A 21,595-nucleotide genomic window follows, 5' to 3' on the forward strand; every position below is an offset into this window, starting at 1 on the left:
TCAGAATTCCCCCAAATAAACTGTTTAGAATTTAATAGTAGCAGTTCATGTATTTGTAAATTTTACATAGCATTTGATTAGGAAAAAACACAGATTAGAAAAGATTTTACCTTTAATTGAGAAAAACATTCTTTTGTGATTAAACAAGGAAGAAAGTATTTTTGAGGTCAAGTTTTCAGGACTGGAATGGTAAGACTTTTAAACCATTTAACATCATAACAGCAATTCTTGTCTGGTTTCCTCACTATGTCCATGTCAGTATTTTGTGGTTTTATTACACATACAAAAAATGGTTTTACAAACTTACATGTGAGAACAGAAGAGCATTCTGCCTAACTTATCACATTTTATTATCTCAGTGAACAGGTAAAGTACACACAGGCACAGAAAGGGGAAGAGAGTAGTGTAAAAGTTCAGGTAGAAAGCTTTATACACAGTTTTTGAGAGGCAGATCAGCTCTCGCTATTGCTATGGGAAATAACTGTACTCTTTCTATTATGGTCTTCCAACTAATCTGCTTCTGTACACATTTGAAGCACAACATACACCATTCCTCACATCTGGCAGAAAGATTACTATTCCCTGTATTTTCCAGGCATCCCATCCTAGCTGATGTAAGCACAGATGGCCACATGAGAACATCTAGAACTCTATTTTATGCACTGCGTTTTTAAACTGCTAAACAAAATAAGTTTGCTTAAATACAAGTGTAACATGTCAATAGATTTCTTCAGCAATATTACCACTACCTTTTACGCAGTCCTACCAGCTCAGGACATGTCACCCCCATTTTAGCCTATGGGTGCTCAATCATTCATGACAGGTAACATTTACATAAGCTTCACGCTCCTTATTTAACACAGGGTATCTAGTTCCCATCACTTCCACTCCAAAGTCTGTATCATTGCTGATTTTGAAGAAGGACGAGCTGCAATGATTTAAGGCAAGGCACACCATTCAAGACAAACTTGCTGAATATTTCCTAGGGCCTTAAGCTCTCAGTGCCTCAAGTGCCCATCTGTGAAGTGGGAAGCATCATAAAAAGCACTACATGAAAGTTTAGTCATAACTGGGACAAATTAGCACTTCTCAAAACACAAGGCAAGAAACAAATCTAGAGATTTCTCATGCTGTCTTACCCTCATTTTAAGGGCACTAAAACAGTGGTTAGGGGGCCTCATATACAGATCTGTATCTGGCCATAACTCTACTTTTATTAGATTAGCTTTGTTTTGGGCCCACTAAAGAACGTGGTTCTGGTAAGTTTGGGAACAACAAAACACAACGAAAAAACGAAGCTTTCTTGCCACATGCCAGATGGATGACAGAGTCAGATGTTCCCAAACTCAGTGTTATCTATTTTGAAAAAAAATCATTCTCAATACCTCAACAAGCCCCGCACCTTACACCCCACATAACATGACATTAAAAATTTCTGTTAGAAAGCTTTCATTTCAACGATAGTTCTGGCACATTTAGACTCTTAAGTTTTTATTAAAAATTTGCCTCATAATCGTAAAACCTAAACATAATCTGCAGCTAGATATTAAATTCTGAAAATTCAAATTAAATTCTGAAAACCTGTGATCTTCAGAAAAGAGATTAATGGACCGTTTACAGATAAGCAAAGCCAACTTAAATGAGAAACATAGGATGGTGAATATCATGTGTTTGGAACCCCTGAAAGCTTTATGTCTAATTTATATCCCATTATGTAAAAGAATCCTGTTATTTTTCAGCTGAATGCTCAAGAATATTATCTAATTACTGAATAGATGGTTTTGCACAAGGAGAAGGTTGCACAAAAATATTGATAAACAGAATTACAACTAAACATAGCGACTTCATCTGACAGCACTATGTATGAACAATACACATTAACTAACATTCTCTTATTCGTGTCCTCATATGTACAACTTTATAGTGCCCAAAGCACCACTCTGGGACTACAGTTTTGAGGACCAATTTCTATTAAAAAAAAAAAAAAGAAAAAAAAATCAATGTTTTGGCCATTTATCCCACTATAAACAGTTCTTAATAGCTTCAGGACCAGGTGGCTTGATATAACATGAAAACAAGCCTCAACCTCCCCCCCCCCCCCAGCAACACATAATTAGCAAAACACTCTTTCAAATCAACGTAATACAAAGAAGCTTATGTAGTTTGGATTTTATTTTTATTTTTTTTAAATAGAGTAATTTGCAGCAGTGTTCATTGTTAAGTAGGTTGCTGCTATGCAGGCTGAAAATTAAAGATTTCACGGACTTTTGAGCTATTTCCCATACCTCAGACAAACCACATAGCTCTGCCATCCAGAAGAACAGTAGCTCTGCAGACCTTCAAAGCTTTCTGAGTAGATCACGCTACAACTCATTCTTGAACAAGATCTATATTAAATTTTATTTACTCAGAGAGCCAGGCTAGTAATTCCATCCCCAGTTTTCTTCCACATCTCTAGATGTCAGGCTCACTGGTTTTCAACCAAACTTGAAGAGGGTACAATGTAGAGACTGCACTGGTTCTACAAATTTTCTGAAGGTAGGTGGGCTGAGTTGGAAAAGAAAACCCTTTTAATCATCCTATCTCTTGTGCACCCATCTCAGAGGAAAAAAACGTAGCATAGGCCAATCCCCTAAGCATTGGACAATCTATAGGGAAATATTGTGAATGACCCTCAAATGGAAAATCAAACAGGAGCTCTGCTCCTTAGAAACAAAGCTCTTGTAATAGGACAAAGCTGTAGCGAAGCAGGCTTTGCTAGTTCTTCAAATTGCTCCCCTTCGAGGCCTAAGAGCATCTTCCCAAAACATTACCAAAGCCAGGTATGCATCGGGTAGAAAAGAGATCATGACACAAAACAGCTATTTGAGGATGTTATCCCACAGATGCATCTTGTAAAAATGCAGTGTGGGGATGCCAGAAACGAGCATCGACAAACATGCCTGCATCAATTTTAAACTATAGTTGTCTCTTAAGCAGAGCTGCTCAGCCAAGCAACGAAATACAACCAGGTACTCTCAAAAATTCAATACAGAAACTAAGCTTACCTCAAATTATTTTAGCTCAAACTAGCAATCCACAGAGCAAGCAAAACTTTTTTTGCCTTAGATTAGAAGGCTGCCTGTTGAATTGTCCTCTCTAAGAAACACTAGTCACATTCAACACATCCTTCCAACAGGAGAACCAGAAACAAACCACAAATATAAAGGAACTTTTATGAGGAATCCCTCAAGTATAATAAGATGGTACCAGTAGCAGTGACTAACACTTTTAAAATAAACTTTCAGGACGCATCCTGCAGCAGAGAAATATTAGTGGGAACTAAAATAATCTGTCATTTCTATTCAGCTTCTGCAGAGCATTGCTGAGAACAAAAGGAAATACGAATTAAAAGCAGCTGTCTGGAGTCAAAAGCCACAGATAAAAGGACAGCAGCCATGCAAACCTCAAATCTGTCTCTACTCAGATTTGAATATATATTTAACTATACGTGCATGAGTTTTTCAGTTAACATACACAGAAACCAGATTCCCATAGAATAATTCTGCCAGCAGAAGCCTGATCCATGGGATCAATCACCATCAGCAGCATATCTTCTTAAATGCATCCGTCTAACAGTGATCAAAAAGTCACAGACAGGATAAACTCTCCCTGGCAATAGAACTGTCAAAAACACACTAAATATTTTCTCATATCACAGGTTACTTTTGTTTAGCTAAGGTAGTTAATACTACCTGCACTGTTTGTGAAATCTTCTCCTTCTGAAGTGAAGGCAGGGAAAGGTGAGGTTGTGGTCCCCTCCCCTCACAAGCAGAATGATGCCACTACAGCTACTTACAGCTACTAGGTATTTGGGGAAAGAAAGGACAGTTTTCATTTTGTTTGAGGATATTTTTTTGTATATTTGGAGTATCATATAAAGCGGGTTGGTGTTTTGACAAATAACATCTCAATATTACTTAAGGCAATACCGTTATCCCGGTATTCAATGCTTTCTATGATCATATGTCACTTTCTTCCATGTTTTACACCAGTGGCTCTATTTTGGTCTCCCAGTTAATACTGTATGAGAAGCTGTTCATCAGCACAGCAGTCTCACTTATCTTCTGCCCTTTAAAAGGTAAAAGTAATGTAAAGAGGTACTCAAAGCATGAACGTAACTATTCTCATGAACAAAATGCTGGAGTTAATAAGCGTCTCACTTAAATTATTCAATTCTCATCTATTGTACACGCAGAAGATGTAATACTTCTGACTCCTTTAGCTTTATAATTATACCTATGTACTCTTCAGGCTGTAGATTCTTTCATATTTGAGACACAAAGCTAACTTTATCACAAGAGGAGATTCAAATCTAAACTGTACAAAGTGTTAGCAATGAAGCATTTAACTAGTGTAATACTGCCTACAGAAGCCATAAAACAATGCACATTGCCAATTATCAAAGAAGGAAAAGCCATGTTTGAGACATAAAAAGAGTGGGTTTTAAAGGTTGCTATGGAACTAAAGGATGACCCAATAATGACTGCCTTTTTTTTTAATTATTTTTATTTTTGAAGCTTTCGTGTCATCTTTGTAAAGAGATGGCCTCCTACTGAAGCAAATCAAGTTCTCTTGAAAGTAAAAGCAAGGTGCTCTCCCAAGCTCTGAAGAGAATTATTATGGTTGTAAGAGCACCCAATGCAAGTCTGTTACTCTAAATCCTTATCATGGCAGGAAGAATAAAGACAGTGAAGTAGTGGTTCAAAATAAAAACAACAACCAAAAAACCTTCTTCTCTAAGAAAAGAAAAAAGCTGGAAGAACAAAGCACTGGCACCACCTCTCTCACTGGAAGAAGCTGATGAACTGCAATTAGATTTCTGTTTAAATTTCAGACTAAGGCCATAATCCTTCAAATCTATTTAGGCATCTAGCTCCTGCTACAGTCAACGGGAATTAAGTTCTAACACGCACACAATTCAGACTGAAGTTCCCACCCTATGAATCTAATTAGCTCAGACTGTCTAGAAACTTTTTAGGTCAGTTAGCTTCAACGTTACCATGAACAAGCTTGCCAATGGCCAGCAACATGTTTAACACTTACCTTTTAGCTAGAAGATACCACCAGGCTCAAGAGGTATCAAACAAATGTTTGGAAGGAGGCAGCAGCACCTCGCCACAGAACAGCAGTCCTGAGAAAGCAAGGAAATGCTTCCAAGCAACAGGCAGCAAGTGGAGTGCAAAAACCCACTAACAGCAGCAGGTGACTTAAAAAAGGAACACAAGACCAAGTCTCACAATCAACCCTGCGCCTCTTCCCAGCAAGGAAAGGCATTTCCTGAGACTACCACTCCTCTGCTTGTCTGTTACGGTTTTTACTTTTTCTGGTCTGCTCTCTGCTATGCTTAAAATCTCTCTAACGGTAGGACAATAGCATTGTATTTTGAAGTCATGTTTACAACGAAAATTAAAATGATTTTTAAGAAGTATCAAGGTCAAGCACAAGCACCTGAAGTACCATTTAGTCTATGCAGTTGGGTAAATTCAAGCGTATCTAAAGGGCTTACAATAACTCAATTCTACCAGATCCCTAAAAAACAATCTGTGTATTTACATAGCACTCCTGAGCTTAAAATCCAGTATCTATGTCCAACAGCAGGACTGATGGATGGACACACAAGCACTCCTAAGGAAACCCTGAAGAACCCCCTTCCTGCACTTCCTCCAGCATTCAAGCGCCTTCAGGAAGTGAAGTACCGTGACAGGACTCTGCCTTATGCCTCTAATCCCCAGTACAGCCATAAAACTGGATGACTTACACAGAAATGGTTTTAGTTTTGCTTCTGAGCTTAGCGAATTTACTTCAGTCATTTTTTTCAACTACTTTGCAACAACCTTTAGGCTAATTTCCTGATACTATTTTTTTTTGTATACAAGCTCCAAGGAAAATGGACCTGAACAAGGAAGTTGTAAGCTTACTGGGGATGTCACAAGCACCATAAAATGTTGAGAATCAGAAACCCTGAATGTGCCACTAGACTGAATATACTTGGGTCACTCCAGCTGTAGCATGGCATTCACCTCCTGCCATGGATCAGAAGAGTCCCATTACTTGCTTGTTCAACTTAGAGCAGATGGGCAGAACGAAGCTTAGCATTGCCACCACAACTCAAGTGAAAATGGCAGATGAATAAATACTAATAACCGCACTGTATTAATAGAAGTATTCCTTCAAGTCCTTCGAGTACCAGCACATTTTCAAGCTAACAAAATACATTTAAACAGCTTCTTTGCCAGAAAGGATTTTTTTCAAGAGATTCCAGTAAAGACTGACAGTGCGTGCCACACGTAAGTCAGAACTAGCACACCATAAAGCTAAGGCACTAACACAGCACAGCTATTCTTGCCATGTGCTGATAATCCACAAACATAAATTAGAATAATCTAGATGTTTTGCAAGACTACCAAATGCATTTTCAGAAACATACATTCTTAGTTGCAAACGTAAGATCCAAAACGTTTTTGCAGTTCACTTTTGTGACAAGCTTCTTTATTCCTAAATAGCTCAACAATTTCTTCACAGCTCTTCATTTCTCTGCCACTAAGTATTAGAGCACATTTTTTTTTCACAACAGGTTTTTGCTTTTCCAGTTTCGTGCAGTTTAAGAAACTTTTTGAAACTGTAAATTTTTAATTGTGGCAGGACTTTTGAAGTGCTGGAAGGAAGCCAGGACCAGGAGAAAAAAAAAAGTAGGAGCAGCTTCTATATAAGTAAAGTAAGCATCACAACGAGATGCATTCTCATGACTTCTGGGAACAGAACCACTTAAGGGCTTTCACCCAATTAGCTTTTCAACTTGCAGATGCCAAGTGAGATTTTTATTTTCAATATATTCAAGAGTTTATTAAAAAACAAACAAACAAAAACCAAAAAACATTATTTAGAAGAATGAAGAAACTTTGAAGTCCTCAGAACTAAATCATTATTTGAGAAAAACTTAGGGGAATAAATTAGGGCAAATTCCTGCAGAAACAACTCAAAATACCTGCTATCAAAACACAGTACTCAAATAGTCGGCTGGTGGGTGCATGTTTCCCTGAATAAAGGAAACTAACGCGACCTGTCTTACCCCTCAGTTCTTTTAATTGAAAAAGAAAGTTAAACTATCCACTAGGCTTCTCACAAACTAATTTAGATCAGTTTATCCTGACCACAGCTGCTCTCTGTAAAGGCATCTGTTAATGTTTAAGATCACAAACGGTCCCTTAAATTACAACAGCACTTAGCATGCTGTCATAAGTACCACTTTGTTTCTTGCTCAACTGCATCACGCCATCCAGCAGAAGCCTGGGAAGGCAAAAATATTAGTGGACTCATTGTCCTCAAGCACACAGAAAGCAACATGGGGAGTCCCCTTCTCAGTGGTATCCTGAGTAGCAGTTGCTCTGGCAGGCTGAGAACAGCATGTCTGATAACAGAGAAGGAAAAGGGAAGCCCCCATGGGGGCTGCTGGAGAAGCTAGGCAACCAATGACATACAGATGCTCCCGTGCCTGTTCAAACCAGCGCTAAAAACATTCGAACGGTCAGCACTGCTCTGCACTTGCTATGCTCAGATTCAGATGTGCAGAAGACTACAAAGGACAAGCAGAATTCATGATAGCGGTGGGTTGAAGGGCCCATTTGCAAGAATAAGAATGAACTGCTTGCACCCTACAGTAAAAGGGTATCAACAAGAAGCCTCCACACATGACTGGATTCTTTGACATTTCTAAACATACAGAGCAGCAGCAAGCCACAGCTCTGCTGTTCCAGCTGCGCTTCAGCAGATCTGAAGGTGCAGGCTTAAGAGTGTGCAGGATGAGCTCCTCTGCAGACAGCTGTCTGGGATAAATTACCAGAAACAAGAATTGGGCTCAACGAGGGTCAATTTTGCAAAACAGTCACACTGTTTGGTGCAAAACACTTTTTTTTAGAAAGCTGACAAAAGATAATCGATAGGTACATGACAATGAACCAGATTCCTAACTCAAATAAGGAGCAAAAGTTGAAGCCTTTTAATAATCATCCATCTCTTCACTGTTTTCTTTTTCCCTTTTGTTGTAACGCTCTTACTGTAAGTGCCCTACAAGCTCTGACATGATGCCATTTAAACTGGTGAACACCCTTTTGCCTCTCTGGTCCAGTTAGTTACCAGGTTTAGATGATAAAGTCCTTGCTACTGATTTCTAAAAAGCCAAATTAGACCTCCTACGTACTTCCTATGCCCTTCCTACTCACCCCACATTGACGTGGGCAATGGAATAGGGGAGGACTTATTAAGAGACACACATAAAGCCAATTCTCGCTGTGAATAATTCAAATGATCTTTTTCAATACCTTCATTTCCTGCTCCTTTACCACAATTTCCAAGTAATAATTAATATTTCTTGACAAGAAAGACACACTGCTCAGTTTCAGCGTTCATCTCAAGGAAACACAACTCATTTGTAGCAGCAGATTTCTTTCCATACCAAACCTTTCCACACCTATAAAATATACCTGACCTTAGCTGAAAATAATTAGAAATCTGTCAGTTTTTAAGCTAAAATTATTTTTCAAAGCACCTATCCACACATTTAAATGTAATGATTTGTGTTACTTAAATAAGGTTTTTAGCTTAGAAATCAGTTAGATGTTGCTCTGAAATATTCAGGCAAGCTGTTCTGCTCATGAACTCTTCCAGGATATTTGGTAGTGTACAAGAGCTACACTGGGAATAAACTCCTAAAGACCTTCATTCCTCTCCAAAATAGATGCACCAAAATAGATTCCTCTTCTCCAGCTATATTTCCAACATCTTTTCATTCACCTTCTCAAGATCTCTCTGTTACTGAAGACTGCAAGCCCAAGATGGAAGCAACCCCGTGAGCAGTAGGAATCTGCAGAACGAACCATTTTATAGAGTTCTGTACACCCTTAGCATGATGTAAAATGTTCAGTAACAGTTACTTTACTCAGTCGTGTTATGTCTTAAGCTACTTGTCACCACCTTAACACCCCAAATCTGTGTTGCTTGTAACTCCCACCATACTCCTAAACTGATTCATAGATCAAAAAACGTCAGTTTCTCCTCTATATTGAGGTGCCATACGTTTATCTTTAAGACTATCACAGATACTCTCACCATGACAGCTAGAGACAGGGGTTGCCAGATGTACAAGCCCAAAAATCACTGTTGACATCAGTACAGAACCTGACTCTTGTGCATACAAAGGTAGAAGGTAGGAGAATTTGCCCCTTCAGAAACCTTGGCCTAGTCCAGCTTTGAGTTCATTACTACTCAGTCTCTTCTCCCAGCTGCCTGTTATTCCCTTGATCTCTGCTTACATGTTCTTCCATGAGAGGACTCACTAGTATTATTCTTTGAGCAGAAACTATCCCTATCCTGTGACTTCAAGAATACCCAGCATGTAAGAGAAGCAACTGTGAAAAGAATACTGACAAGAGTATTGGACAACAGTGGTCAATTAAAGGGCAACTTCAGCCCTCATCTTTAGACCGGATTCATGCTTTAAAAAAGATGAACTGAATTACAAAAGCTGTATCAGCATACTCAGCTTTACGTATCTGTCCTCCAGCATCACGGAACCCATTTTCCATAGCAGTTTCCATCTGCCAAATGGCTACAGAAGAAGTTTAACATTTTCAGTTGCTTGTTTCTTTATTTACTCCAGTAAATTAATCCTGTCACCATATCACAAGCCAAAGGCAAGTTTCTCTTTCTAGGACATACCTTTGCTTCAGACTTACTATTCATATTGGCTAAAGAAAATTTGTTGCAAGTAGTGTGGTAAAAGTAGATGACCTAACTATTGAAGGTCTTGCTATGGAAATCCATGTGGTACCTCAGAGCATGCTGAGCCACAACTTATATCCCAGCTACCTAAGTATTGAGTAAACCTGCCCTTTCACTTTCGAAGTCACCAAATTAGAGATCTCTTCTCTCAGTTACGCAGCATCAGGTGATTCCACAGTTCTTCACCCGATACTTTTGCAGCAGACATACCTGATGCAGGATAAAGTGCAGTAATTCATGTCTCCGATACTGTAAGCCCCTGAAAACATAGCTCACCATATTTTTAAAACTCTATCAGTTAACAATTTACCATTATCATACTTCAGATATGCGATTCCGCATTGTAATTTCACCATTAATCGAGACAATGTCAGACATATAAACACAAAAAATATGGTGATGAAAAGCTTCTCGCTTTAATACGTGTTTGCCATCTGTAACAGACTAGTTCGTTAGCATTTAGTTAGAATGTTATGTAATGGCTGAAGTATTTGTAATAAAAACAGTCTATTTCTGTTAGCCTGTTCTTCATAGACATAAAAGCTGTCTTCATCTGATTTTTATTAGGACTTCATCTTCCTCTGCTCTTTATGCATTTTTTAAGACTTCTGTCCTTTCCATTTTCATTTCACAAACACATGCACACGGTATTATTTCCTCCCACCTCCTCATAAAAATCTCAGCTTTTCTGTTTGCACCTGCTTTCACCCATGGGAACTTTCTATGGGGTTTGTGAAACCTTGTCTTGAAGAAAAACACGAGGGAATGAAACTGAGCATAGAAAAAATTCACCGGAGAAGACGATCAACTGGTTCTACCAGTAAAACACCACTCGCAGTCCCGTCATTACAAGCCCAGCATCCATCCCCAGCTAGTGGAAATGTGCGTTTTCAGGGTGGAGCCCCCCCCAACCTTCATTACCTTATCTGGCCTCTAAGGAAGTCCCATTCTTCCTTTAACAAATGATCACAGAGGAATATTTCTTTCCCTCACTCCTGCCTCCAACACACTATACCAGGGTTTGCTCCCCTGCAAGAGTATGCTGTGCATGGGTTTAGTCCTTCTGCACGAGCTACCTTTTTATTTCTATCTCCACATCTAAGCTTCTTACCCATACCACCCATATATGGTATTTAGGCTGTTTTCCATCCTCTCTCCACTGTCACATCACTCCCATAGACGGCTTGGGGAATGTTCTGGAATTGCTCCTTGGCAATGTGGCTTGCACTTTGAGTAACCCAGGACACCTGGCTGAAGGGGACCCCTTACAAAGTATCTACTTCTTTGGCTTTCATTCTTTCACTTTATTGCTCTAAAATCCTCATTAAAACAAACAGCACCTAAAGGAGAGCTCCCTTCTGAACAGCAGCATCTTTTCCCTGTTTCGTGGCTCATTTCACTTTCCCAGGTAGACTTTAGAAAATGGAGAAATAGGACCTAAAGATGCTGCATGCAATAAATCTGTGCCATAAAACAGGGATTCCAGCAACAAGGAAGTTAGAGCTGTAAATTGAACTTTTTTTTTTTTTTAACAGATTTCCCTACAAAAAGGGAGAGTTCCAGTTATGAAGTCTAAAGTAGAGCAAAGAAACTATAGGTTGCTACAAATACTCTGTGTCTTTGGAGATTGGTATCAGCAAGACTCACAGAAATGGCTGTATATTGATTAACACCCATTTTACCCTCTGTTACTTACCAAAGCAATACTTTATGTATAGAACATTTATATACTAAGGCAGCTTTCCAGGTGACAGACAAACACAAGTTTCTGCACTCCAGCAATGGTCTATGCCAATCCCACTTCAGCTCAAACGCCACCTTTAATAACACACCTGCCTCAGACTGGTCACATCCTCGTGCATGGAGCACAATAATCTAAGGGACAAACTCTCCTCACTGAGCATCCATCAAGTTCAAAGAACTCTCAAAACCTACAGGTTCCTTAGTCCCAAGGAGGAAGCTATGGCAGAGCTGCACTAAAACATCCCAAAATTAATCTTGAAGAAAAACCCTCTCTGCTGTATGATTCAAAGGAATTTGACAACCATTCAGCTCCTGGCAGCCAGCATTAAAAGGTCATCCTTTTGTTTCTCACTGATGGACAAATGAGATCATGTCCCACTTCCTCCCCCCTTAAAAAGCAGTTTCTTGTCCAGGCAGAGCTCTTAAGTCTAAACAATGGGTAAGCCTGATGTCCCTCTGCACAAGAAACAAAGCTATTAAAAAAATCCTGTTCCTTCTGCTGGAAATAATGCTTATTTCTACTAGCACATCCATTTGACTCCAGTAATCAAAGACTGATAAGGAAAAACACTTCTTCCTCAATGATAAAGAGTTCAAGACCTTTCACAAAGGGACAAGCTTACGAAATGCATGCCTGAGACACAAAAGGGACAGAAACAGCAAAACCACAGTGTCCCATACAACTCCCAGCACCAGGCTCTCATGCAGGCTCCCCTTCCCCCATAAAAAGGGCCCAAGCTGGAAACTGGCTGGGCCACCTTTGCCCCCAAATTTTCAAGCCCTGCATCCCTGGGTGATGGCTCCCATTACACCAGGCTGGCTGCCTGAATTTTAGCCATGTCATCTACCTCTGCTCACACCACATTTCAAGCGCTATCAATAAAACCACCCTGGTCACGTTCATCCCATTCCTACGAATCTCGTCCCTAGGAGCAGAAAAAACAGTACCTTCCCAGAAGGTGCTTCGTGCAGTTTAAGTCAAATAATCCAGAAGTCCTTTTACTGCGTGTCTCCAGAGCTGCGGATAAATATTTCAGAGTCAGAAAATCCCAGTGTGGCGCACTGCACGTGCCTCCAGCATCCCATAGGAAAACCTCTCATTTCCTGGGGGGTTGTGGAGGAAGAATTAGTGCCACAGAGTGCAAAAGCTTGAAGGGGATGGTTTCCTGAGGAATCTCCCTGGAGGGATGCGGAGCTTTTTGAAAAGGAAAGGGGGGGGAGATAGGTGTGTATGTGAGGGGAGATATAGATGGGTAAGGGGAATAAGTGGGTAAGTGGGGGGGAAAGAGGAGAGGATGGAGAATAGGTGGGGAAGGAGAGGGAGAAGTAGGTGGGGAAGAGAAATAGGGGAGGATGAGGAATAGGTGGTCAAGATAAATAGGTGGGGAAGAGGGAAAATAGATGGAGAAAGAGCTGAGGAAGAAGAGGAAAATGGGTGGAGAAATAGGTGAGGAAGAGGAGAAAATGGGTGAGGAAGGGGGGAGAAATTGGCGGGGAAATAGGTGGGGAAGAGGGGAAGAAATAGGTGGAAAAATAGGTGGAGAAGGAGGAAGAAAACCGGGAGGCAAGAGGAATAGGAGGGTAAAGGGATGGAGAAATAGGTGGATAAGAAGAGCTGGGTAAAGGAAAGGGGGCTACCTAGGCGGGGAAGCAGCCCGCAGCCCCCTCCCGCCGCCCCGGGGCTGTGCCCGGCGCTGTGCCCGCTGCGGGGCGCGGCCAGCCCCGGGCTCTGCGCTGCGATGCGCGGCGATGCGGCGCGGCCCGGCACCAGGGCCCGGCCGGCGTGGGCCCAGCGCCGCCTCCCCGCGCCCGGCGGGGCGAGCAGCGGCCCGGGGGCCCCTCCCGGTTCCCGTGTCCCCCCGTTCCGTTCCGTTCCGTTCCGGCCCGTCCCGTTCCGTTCCGTGCCGCCCCCGCCCGCGGCCATGAGGCGCAGGCCGCCCGCCCGCTCCCCCCCGGCGCCTGCCTCAAGGCCGCCCAAGGAGCGCTGAGGGGAGAAGCGCGGCCTCCCGCGGCTCACCTGGCGGGGCCGAGGAGCCCGCTGCGGGTTTGATTTCCTTTTATTTTCTTCCTCTTTTTCTTATTTTCTTTTTTTTTTTTTTTTGTTCTTTTCTCCTCGCCCCACAACCCGCCCGCGGGCTCACCGCGCTCCGGCGAAGGCCGCCGGCCGCTCCCGGCGCCGCGCCTCAGCCGCTTCCACACAGGGGCCAAGATGGCGGGCGGCCAAGCCGGCGCCAACGGCGTCTGACGTCACCGCGCCGCGTGCGCGCGCGCGCGGCCGGCCGGCCGGCGGAGCGAGCGCGCGCGCGAACGGCGGGGCCCCGCCCGCCCGCCCGCCCACGTGACCCCCGCCCTGCCGCATTGGGGGGGGGGGAAGGAATTGGGGTGGATTTGGGGGTTTTGGGGATTTTCGCCGCCATGTTCGCCCTCGGGGATGCCCCCCCACACCCCGGCCTTTGGTCTCTGCCTCCTCGCTGCTCCCGGGGTGCAAAGCTCTAAGTCCGTCCCCCTGCCCCTCATAGCCAACCCGTTGCCCAAAACAGCAAAATCTCGCATTAAAAACATTAAAAGCTCGCTGAGGTTTATTTCTGCCTCCTGCCTCTCATCAATTCCCAGCAAATCAACCGACACCACCCTTGCCCACCCCACAAGCTGCCCATCACCCCCAGAAGAAGCACTGGCCCCATGCTCACCAGCCCTGCAGCCTCTCCCCATAGCCCTCCGGAGGCCCAGGGCTGGTGGCAGAAGTCCGTGGTCCCCCAAACACCACCCCCCACGGCCCCTTCAGTCCCTTCTAGAAAAGGGAAAGCCCCCTGGGGACCCACCCGGGACGGGGAGATTTGGAGAGGAGGAACCCCACCACCAGCATGGCGGGCAGGGCAAGGAGACCCAGCCAGCGCCAGGAGCAGGGGGAGGCTCCGTCCTCCACCACCCGAGTTCTCAAGGGCTTCAAGGCCCGCTGCCACTGTGTCAGGATGGCGGCCCTGGCCCCGCTCCACCGTCCCCGTCCCACCAGGCGGTACTGGTAGGGTGTGCAGGGGCCGAAGAAGACGGCCATGGCCAGCCGGGGGTCGGTCAGGAGCAGCCACAGCACGCTGGGCTTCACGCCAGCACACGAAGCGATGTCAGAGGTGTAGTTAATGAAACTCATCTTCAAGTTCTCCGGCTCGGATGGATTCCTTCCATGGGATATAGAATCAATAAAGAAAATCAGATAGTGTGTTTCCACCTCGGTTCACAGCTCTGGGCTTGAATAAGCCACCACATTGCAGGGGATACATATCAGCCACGCTCTCTGAGCCTGTCCCTGCTGTAGGGACACAGGAGACCTAAAGGCACCCAAAGAGCCTTCATGTGGTGGTCACCAGCAGCTGTCCTGGCACAGGGAAGTGGTAGAAATTTGCTTTATCTCTGTAACCTGCTTGTCACCACCAAAATGCAACCTGTGGACTGGGCTGAGCTAGGAAGCTGGTCCCTGACAGCGCTCCAGTGGGTTTTTGGGAGGGATCTGGGCCCTCAGCCTCATGCTCCCTGCTGCCTGGAGTAGGGAGGGAGAAGCCACGAGATGGCACCCTCTGTCTGGAGGAAAACAAATCTCCACACAGATTCCGGGAACAAGGGCAGGACATGGAGGCCTGGCAGAAGGGATCTGGGGGCAGCACTGCTCCAGCCCCCCAGAGCTGAAGTGGGGCCTGGGGAAGCTGTAGGGCGGTTGTTTCATCCCAGAGCTCAGCTTGGAGAAGCCATGGATCAGCAGAAAGGGTTTAGTGGGAGAAAGGATCGACTTTGCCCAGCTTGACATGTTTTCAAAAGCAAAGGCCTGTCACAGCGTACCCCGAGGTGTGGCAGTGTCACGCACCTTTTGACCGGCGGCTGCTTTTTCAAAACATCAGCCATCATCCTGCTGGCAGGAGGGAGCTTGTACGCGCCTGAGAAGAGCAAAGAGACCAGAGACCTTGCACAGCACCATAAGCAGAGCAGTCAGCAACCCTTTGACCCCTTCCATGCTCCCAGAGCCTTGTCAGCATTGATGTGGCAATGCCCAGCACGGTGCCAAGGGCAGCAGCAGGTTGACCCATCCACCCTCCCCAGCATCTCCCCCATCCCTGCAGCCCCTCTCTCACCTGCAAAGATGCCCGTCACCCAGCGAGCCTGGATTTCTGCTCCTGCCATCACAGAGCCGGTCAGCTGCACCAAACCCATGATGGCCAGGGTCGGCCTTTCCAGCTGGGGTGGGAAGATGCATTTATAGAGGGAACGGTTGTTTTTGAGGGGGCTGCGAACTGACTCTTCGAGGAAGGGAAACGAGAAGATGTAGCCTGTGGCAAAGAGCACCACGTCAATGTTCTCTTCAGTTGTCCCATCTTCAAAAACAGCTGAAGTTTTGGTGAACTCCTTCACGTTTGGCTTCAGCACGACAGTCCCAGAGAGCATGCAAAATGGCAACTCTTCGTTGATAATTACATGAAAATTGGAACTTGCACATGGAGAAAGAGAAGGAGAGAAATGTTAGCATCCAGGGGGGGCCAAAAAGTCCTCTCCAATGGTTTGCTATGCTGCAAATATCCCCCAAAGTGAAAGATGATTTCACACCATTAAGAATCAACAACTAACCAAGAAAAAAGAAAAAAAAAAATCACACACACCTTTTAACAGAAGCCAAGCCGTAGATCTCGTGGTTAAACCATGAATTGAACCTCCGAAACTTGATCCTTCTCATGATGGCTGACGGGAGAAGCCACTCGAGAAAGTGGTTAAAGCGCGTGGTGCTGACCATGTCGAAGGGGAAGCCGTGGTCTGACACCCGGCTGTACACCCACGTGTTGCTCCTGGCACTGAGAAACACCTGGCGGAGAAGGCAGGCCTGAGGGCCTCTTGCCCAGAGGCCTGACTTCCATTTTTGCCCCACATGGCAAATCCCAGCTCCTGTGCTTGGGAGCTGAGTCCTGAGGGAAGCAGCCGGTGTCCAGGTGAACCAGCTCATGGTGGCCTTTGCAATGTTCCCAGGTGGCCCAAATTCTCCAGGGATTGCAGAGCTTCTTCAACTGGCCTCAATTTGAAGGTCTGTTTATTGAGAAACCCAATGGACAAAGCTTGGTCGCAGCCACCATCACTGGTGTGGACACCCTGCTGCCACATCTTCTGGTGTCCCTCACGAGACAAAGCCCCTGGGGAGCAAAAGGTGCCATTTCTGCGGGTACTGGGAGTATCTCCTGAGTGCTCGTAGGCAGTTTTGGGGAGGTGTTTGGTAAAAATAAAGCAGTGTCAAAGCCTTGATCAGAGGGCTGAGTGGTGGGAGGGAAGAAAAGAGCTGAATGCCAAGAAAGGGTTGAGCAGGGACCATACAGAGGGGAGGGAAACATCCCCATGGTGGGTGTTGCTAACTTCAGCTTTAAGAAAAATGGTCGTTTTATCCTCCCTCCCAATTTCCTCATGCCCCTGCCACCATAGCTCTGTACCTTCGCAGCCACATGGCTCAGCTCCACGGCAATATCACCACCAGTGTTCCCAATGCCGACCACAAGGACCCGCTTTCCCCGGAAAGCCTCCGCGTCTTTGTATTGCTGGCTGTGGAGGTATCGGCCTTTGAAGTGGGTCTCGATGCCTGGGCAGAGAGCAGGAGGCATCTCCTACCACCAGACACATTTGCTCCAGCCTCGTGCCTGGCCCCGGACCCACTGCTCCCCACCTCTCATTGCGGCCAAATGCTGCAAAGCCTGTAGAGATCTCAGCCCCTCTATTAATAGTGATGCTTTCACCCTCTCCACCCTCCTATGCAACCTCATCATGGTCCTGCTCTGCAAATTCTCATGCAAGAGCACCAGTGCATCTTCACGAGGAGTTTTTACCCATTCCTGGGTATGCCCACATCCCTTTCTGTGAGGGTCACACATGCTCTGGCTCACCTGGGAAAGAAGCCAAGGGCAGGTGGGGCACCTGGTAGTGCCCTGTGCAGACCATGACAGCATCAAAGACGTGCGACTCCTGGACGCCTTCGGTCTCGGTGACAACCTCCCACTGGCCTGAGGTGGCAAAATCCGGGCGCTTCCTCACGCTGAGAACTGTTGTCTTACACCAAAACCCGATAAAATTGCGGTCAGAAGCTGTGCCCAGCTTCAGAAAGGAGCTGCCCACAAAGGGCTGAGGCTGCCGGGCCCTCAGGAACCTGGTTTCAGCTCTGAAGCTGCTACAACAGACCTGCACCTTCCCTCTGGAGGTGGCACGGGATGGGGCAGCCCCTGCTTGAGCAGCCTAACTTAAAACACGGAGCCAAAAAGCCTGTGTTCAGGATGCACAAGACGTGCAGCCCTCGTGGGGCTGTTGTCCCATCCCACCCGGGTGATGGTGGCACCTGAAGCCCCCCGTGGCCCCCCTGCAGCAGGCCCCAGCCTACCTTGAAGCGGATGTGCCGCAGGAGCTGGAAGTGCCGGGCGTACATTCGGAAATACTCCAGGAGGAGGCCGTGGGGGAGGAAATTGGGGAAATCCTCGGGGCAGGGGAAGTCGCTGAAGCTGGACATCTCCTTGGAGGTGTTGGTGATGACCGACCGGTACACGCTGACCCTCCCGCTGTCGGCGTTGTCCTGTGAGAAGCGAGCAGGGATATCTGTGGATGCACAGGGGATGACTTTCCTCCTCTGGGTCAGCACAGGGATGTGAGCGATAAACAGGGGCCAGCACCCCAAAATCTGCTGGTGGCTGCAGGATGAGGTCAGCATTGAGTTTAAAGCCAGTGGTCGCACAGAGGGTTTGCAGGACTCTGGGACAGGGATGTTCCCGAGGGCATGGCCACCCCCTCCTTGTTGCTGTGGGCAAAGGGGAGATGGGGAGGGGGCAAAACCAAGCAGAGCCCACTCACAGCAAAGCGCCAGAGCCCCCCGATGTCCTCGCTCCTCTCAAAGCAGGTGGGCTCCAGCCCCTCGTCCAGGCAGCACTTGATGGACGCCAGCCCACTGGCACCGGCCCCGATGATGGCCACTCGCCGCACCATGGTGTCCTGCGGGTGGCAAAGGGATGGAGCACGACAAACAGGGAATAAAGTTGTCCAGGGATCAGCAGAAACGTGCTTCTTCCCATCCCCATCCCTTATGGGCATCACCCGGTCTGTGAGCAGTTTGTGCAACCCTTTTGCCTGTGCAAAAGTCACCCTCTTGGTAGAGCTTTAAAAAATGTTTTCCGCTGGGCTGACTTGTTTTCATGCTCTCCTTTCTAATTTCCATTAAATGGTGCTATCTTGAAAACAAAAAAGGTTTAGAAAAAAAATAATGGTGATGCCTGAGCAACATGGAGTGGCAGTTCCAAAGTTGCGCAGTGTTGTGGAAGTGCTGCTTGTGTTACCAAACAGGCACGGAAAGAAACTCGGGCAATGCAGGCTCCAAGCAGGACGAACTCCGAGCTCAGGCTGGGTAAACTGACCTACGCAGAGCTTCAGTGTAAATCAGAGGAATGAAAAAAAAAATATGAGCCTATGTGAACTTTGATTAGATAATAAACACTCCTACTGCAAAGTCTCAAGAAAGGCTCATTGTTTTCAGACAATTTTATGCCAAAGAATAAGCTAACTTAAACAGGAGTTAGAGGAAACGGCAAAAATTCAGAGAAAAGCTCCCGGAAAAAGCAAGAGACTTGAACAAACTCACGAAGGCTCCCGTCCAGCTGCAGCTTACCCACGCTGCAGGGACAGGCACAAACCCCGCGTAGCAAAGTGAGCGGCTCCCAGCCTGCGTCACTGCTCCGTCCCCACGAAATCCCCAAACTCGCCTGTCCTCATCACCCACGGGGAGCAGCCACCCCCGATGCCAAACCCCACTGGAGACAGCAGAGCAGGGGCTGGCTGGCTTCACAGCACACGAAATGCAGCTGCAAGGAAATTCAGAGCAAACCTTCACTGTGCCTTTGCTGCTCGGGGCTCGTCCGGGTTTCACTTGGAGCTTCTCCAGGCAGGGATTTAAAGGCGAGGCAGAAGTCTGCCTGGCCCTGCTCGCACAGCTCGTGCACCTCCGACCTTTACACCCGCTCTGCTGCCAGCACTTGCCAGCACAACAGCCTGGACCTTAATCCCGAAGGCACTGCGCTTGCAGGGACGCCCACCCGTGACGCCGGGGTCGTGTCTGTGCCTGGGGATCTCCGTGTCCTCCCCCCTTGCTGGGCATCCCCGGGGAATCGGCCACTGATCTCCCTGTGCCCGCCTGCCAGCCTGGAGGGGCAAGAGGCAGCCAAAAGTGTGAGGGGAGCATTTCCATCCCCATCCCACACACCAGGGGTAGGAGTGAGGCCAGCAGCCAGGGCTCCTTAAATTAAAAGATGCACCAGTTCTACCAACCTGGGCTTTTTAATGCTGGAGGAAGGGACAGCCTGAGCTATGCGCCCAGCCCAGATAACTCCTTGCTGGACTAAAGCCTCCAAAAACTGCAGTTCCCAGCTGATTTGGGGCAGGGCTGGGCTCCTCTCTGGCTGTGCCAAGCAAAGCCTTGCTTGCCATCACTGGCCAAGTAGGTTTACAAAGCTGTGGGTGAGCTGAAAACAGCCCAAGGACCACTTGCCCTGCATCTGCACTGCTGTTGTGCCCAAATGCAATTGGGATGTTCTTAGAAAAGGACTGGGCAGGCACTGTGGGGACAGGGTCTGTCCAAAAATCCTGCCCACTACAGAGCACGTGTAGAGTGATCCTGCCTCTGGCACAAATGTGCATCAATCACCCATGAGCTGCATCCAAACCCCCTCTGCACCCTGGTGGGCCTTTTCCAAAGGATTTCATCAAACTGTTTTTTTTTTTTGCCCCATGCTGATGCCTTGAGACAACTGTTCATGGTGACTCAGATCTCTGTGCTGAGAGGTGAGATAATTTGTGTCTACATATTTTTATTTTTTATTTTTTAAATCCTGCTGTATTAATTTGCATTTATTACCATTAATTTCCCTGCTGTTTTGTCTCTCAGTCCCTCAGGACCATCACAAATCCCCCAGCTCCTCAGGCAAGCTTTAGTCTTGAGTCCCCTGAATTAATTTCTCCCCATCACCAACATGCAAAATATCAGCATCAAATCAAAGGTTACATCAGCTCAGTGCAAGTGAATAAAACAATGGCTAGGTCAGGTATTTTTGGTGTCTAGCCTCTGCTGTAAATGTGGTAAGTTGCACTTGGTTTTATTTCTTCTCACTTTTTCTTTTGCTTTGAGCAAACAGTGCTGCTGTGAAAGCACCGGCCTTGAAGCCTCTTGATGCCTTGGGGAAAGCGAAGCAACACTTAATTGCTTGAGCTTTTGTAGGGATGAGTGCTGCAGAAACAATCAGGGTGGCAAGAGCAAGAAGCTTCAGTCGATGGCCATGAGGGACTTGGGGAGGCCCAACCGTCCATCTCACACACACACAGCTGGTATTTCCCCCCCAAAATGAGGCCTCACACATCCCTGTGCAGCAGACACACACGTGATACTTGTAAAAAAGTTGGGTGCAGCCTTGGCATTGAGCCTCTCAGAGGTTCAGACAAGCCAACAAATGTCTTCTCTCCCAGATGTGGCTTCAGAAACCCTTGACAAGGCCGCTCTCTCCGTGCTGAGAGCTGGGGACATTTACCAGGCTGTGAGGCCTGCACAGCCCTGCGGCAGATGATGGAGCTTCCACTTTCTGAAGCTGCAGCATCCAACCTTGGACATTTACTTTAAAGTGCCTGCAGGAACAAGGCCGCAGAAGCATGAGGGCCTACTGGTGTTTGTGCCAAGAGGTTTGATGGGCACAAGCAAGAACATGAGGAGCAAAGCATTGTCTCTGAGGAGCATCTAACACTTCTCCTCCCAACTGCCTGCAAGCAGGTAGCAGTACAGGGAAAGCAGTGCAGGACATCTCCTTCTCATCCACCTCTGTGACCACATCCTACTGGCCCATGGTGTCAAAACTGAGGTGTTTCCTGGTGCTGCTGATGGTGGTCTGAAAGGTGAGATGGATGTGTGATGGCCATATGGAGCTGGGAGGCACCAGACACCCGTTGCTCCACCAAACCTGATGCGCTTAGTATTGGCCATGAACATGAGCAAGTC

General features: G+C 46.4%; 2 protein-coding genes across 17 annotated transcripts in view; both read right to left on the reverse strand.

Annotated features, from left to right (window-relative positions):
• The window catches only part of PRRC2C (proline rich coiled-coil 2C), a 71,190-nt gene extending 57,360 nt beyond the window's left edge, over positions 1-13,830 (reverse strand). For 12 of the 14 annotated variants that reach the window (XM_027463608.3, XM_072041607.1, XM_027463609.3 and 9 more), the window contains exons 1-2: positions 13,580-13,800; positions 12,511-12,580 (exon numbers count right to left, since the gene is read on the reverse strand). The gene's annotated coding sequence lies outside the window, so the exon portion shown is untranslated. Of the gene's footprint in view, positions 1-12,510; positions 12,581-13,579 lie in introns of all 14 variants that reach the window. The other 2 variants (XM_027463601.3, XM_072041604.1) reach the window with 2 other exon arrangements.
• A 284-nt stretch (positions 13,831-14,114) lies between these two features.
• LOC101800205 (dimethylaniline monooxygenase [N-oxide-forming] 4) lies at positions 14,115-19,624 on the reverse strand. Of its 3 annotated transcripts, none has more exons than XM_005008858.6 (9): positions 19,442-19,624; positions 18,418-18,555; positions 17,954-18,142; positions 17,466-17,628; positions 17,019-17,164; positions 16,206-16,405; positions 15,684-16,036; positions 15,419-15,488; positions 14,115-14,738 (listed from the first exon to the last, which is right to left on the reverse strand). In XM_005008858.6, exons 2-9 carry the CDS (start codon positions 18,547-18,549, stop codon positions 14,354-14,356), a joined length of 1,638 nt encoding a protein of 545 aa, XP_005008915.2. In that variant the 5' UTR covers positions 18,550-18,555; positions 19,442-19,624; the 3' UTR covers positions 14,115-14,353. The 3 variants fall into 3 exon arrangements, with proteins under 3 accessions (XP_005008915.2, XP_038038579.1, XP_021124388.2); XM_038182651.2 differs by having other exon boundaries at positions 19,320-19,459; XM_021268713.4 differs by lacking the exon at positions 19,442-19,624 and adding an exon at positions 19,226-19,250.
• Between the last annotated feature and the right edge of the window lie 1,971 nt (positions 19,625-21,595).

Source organism: Anas platyrhynchos, chromosome 8, assembly GCF_047663525.1.
Source record: "Anas platyrhynchos isolate ZD024472 breed Pekin duck chromosome 8, IASCAAS_PekinDuck_T2T, whole genome shotgun sequence".
Taxonomy (NCBI): Eukaryota; Metazoa; Chordata; class Aves; order Anseriformes; family Anatidae; genus Anas; species Anas platyrhynchos.

Excerpts from the sequence above, each read along its gene's own strand:
- LOC101800205 (XM_005008858.6), bottom strand. The coding sequence starts at position 18,549 with ATGGTGCGGCGAGTGGCCATCATCGGGGCCGGTGCCAGTGGGCTGGCG. Across the intron at positions 18,143-18,417 it reads GGGGGCTCTGGCGCTTTGCT|GACAACGCCGACAGCGGGAG; the intron begins GTGAGTGGGCTC and ends CGCTTCTCACAG. Across the intron at positions 16,406-17,018 it reads TGAGCCATGTGGCTGCGAAG|GTGTTTCTCAGTGCCAGGAG; the intron begins GTACAGAGCTAT and ends CTTCTCCGCCAG.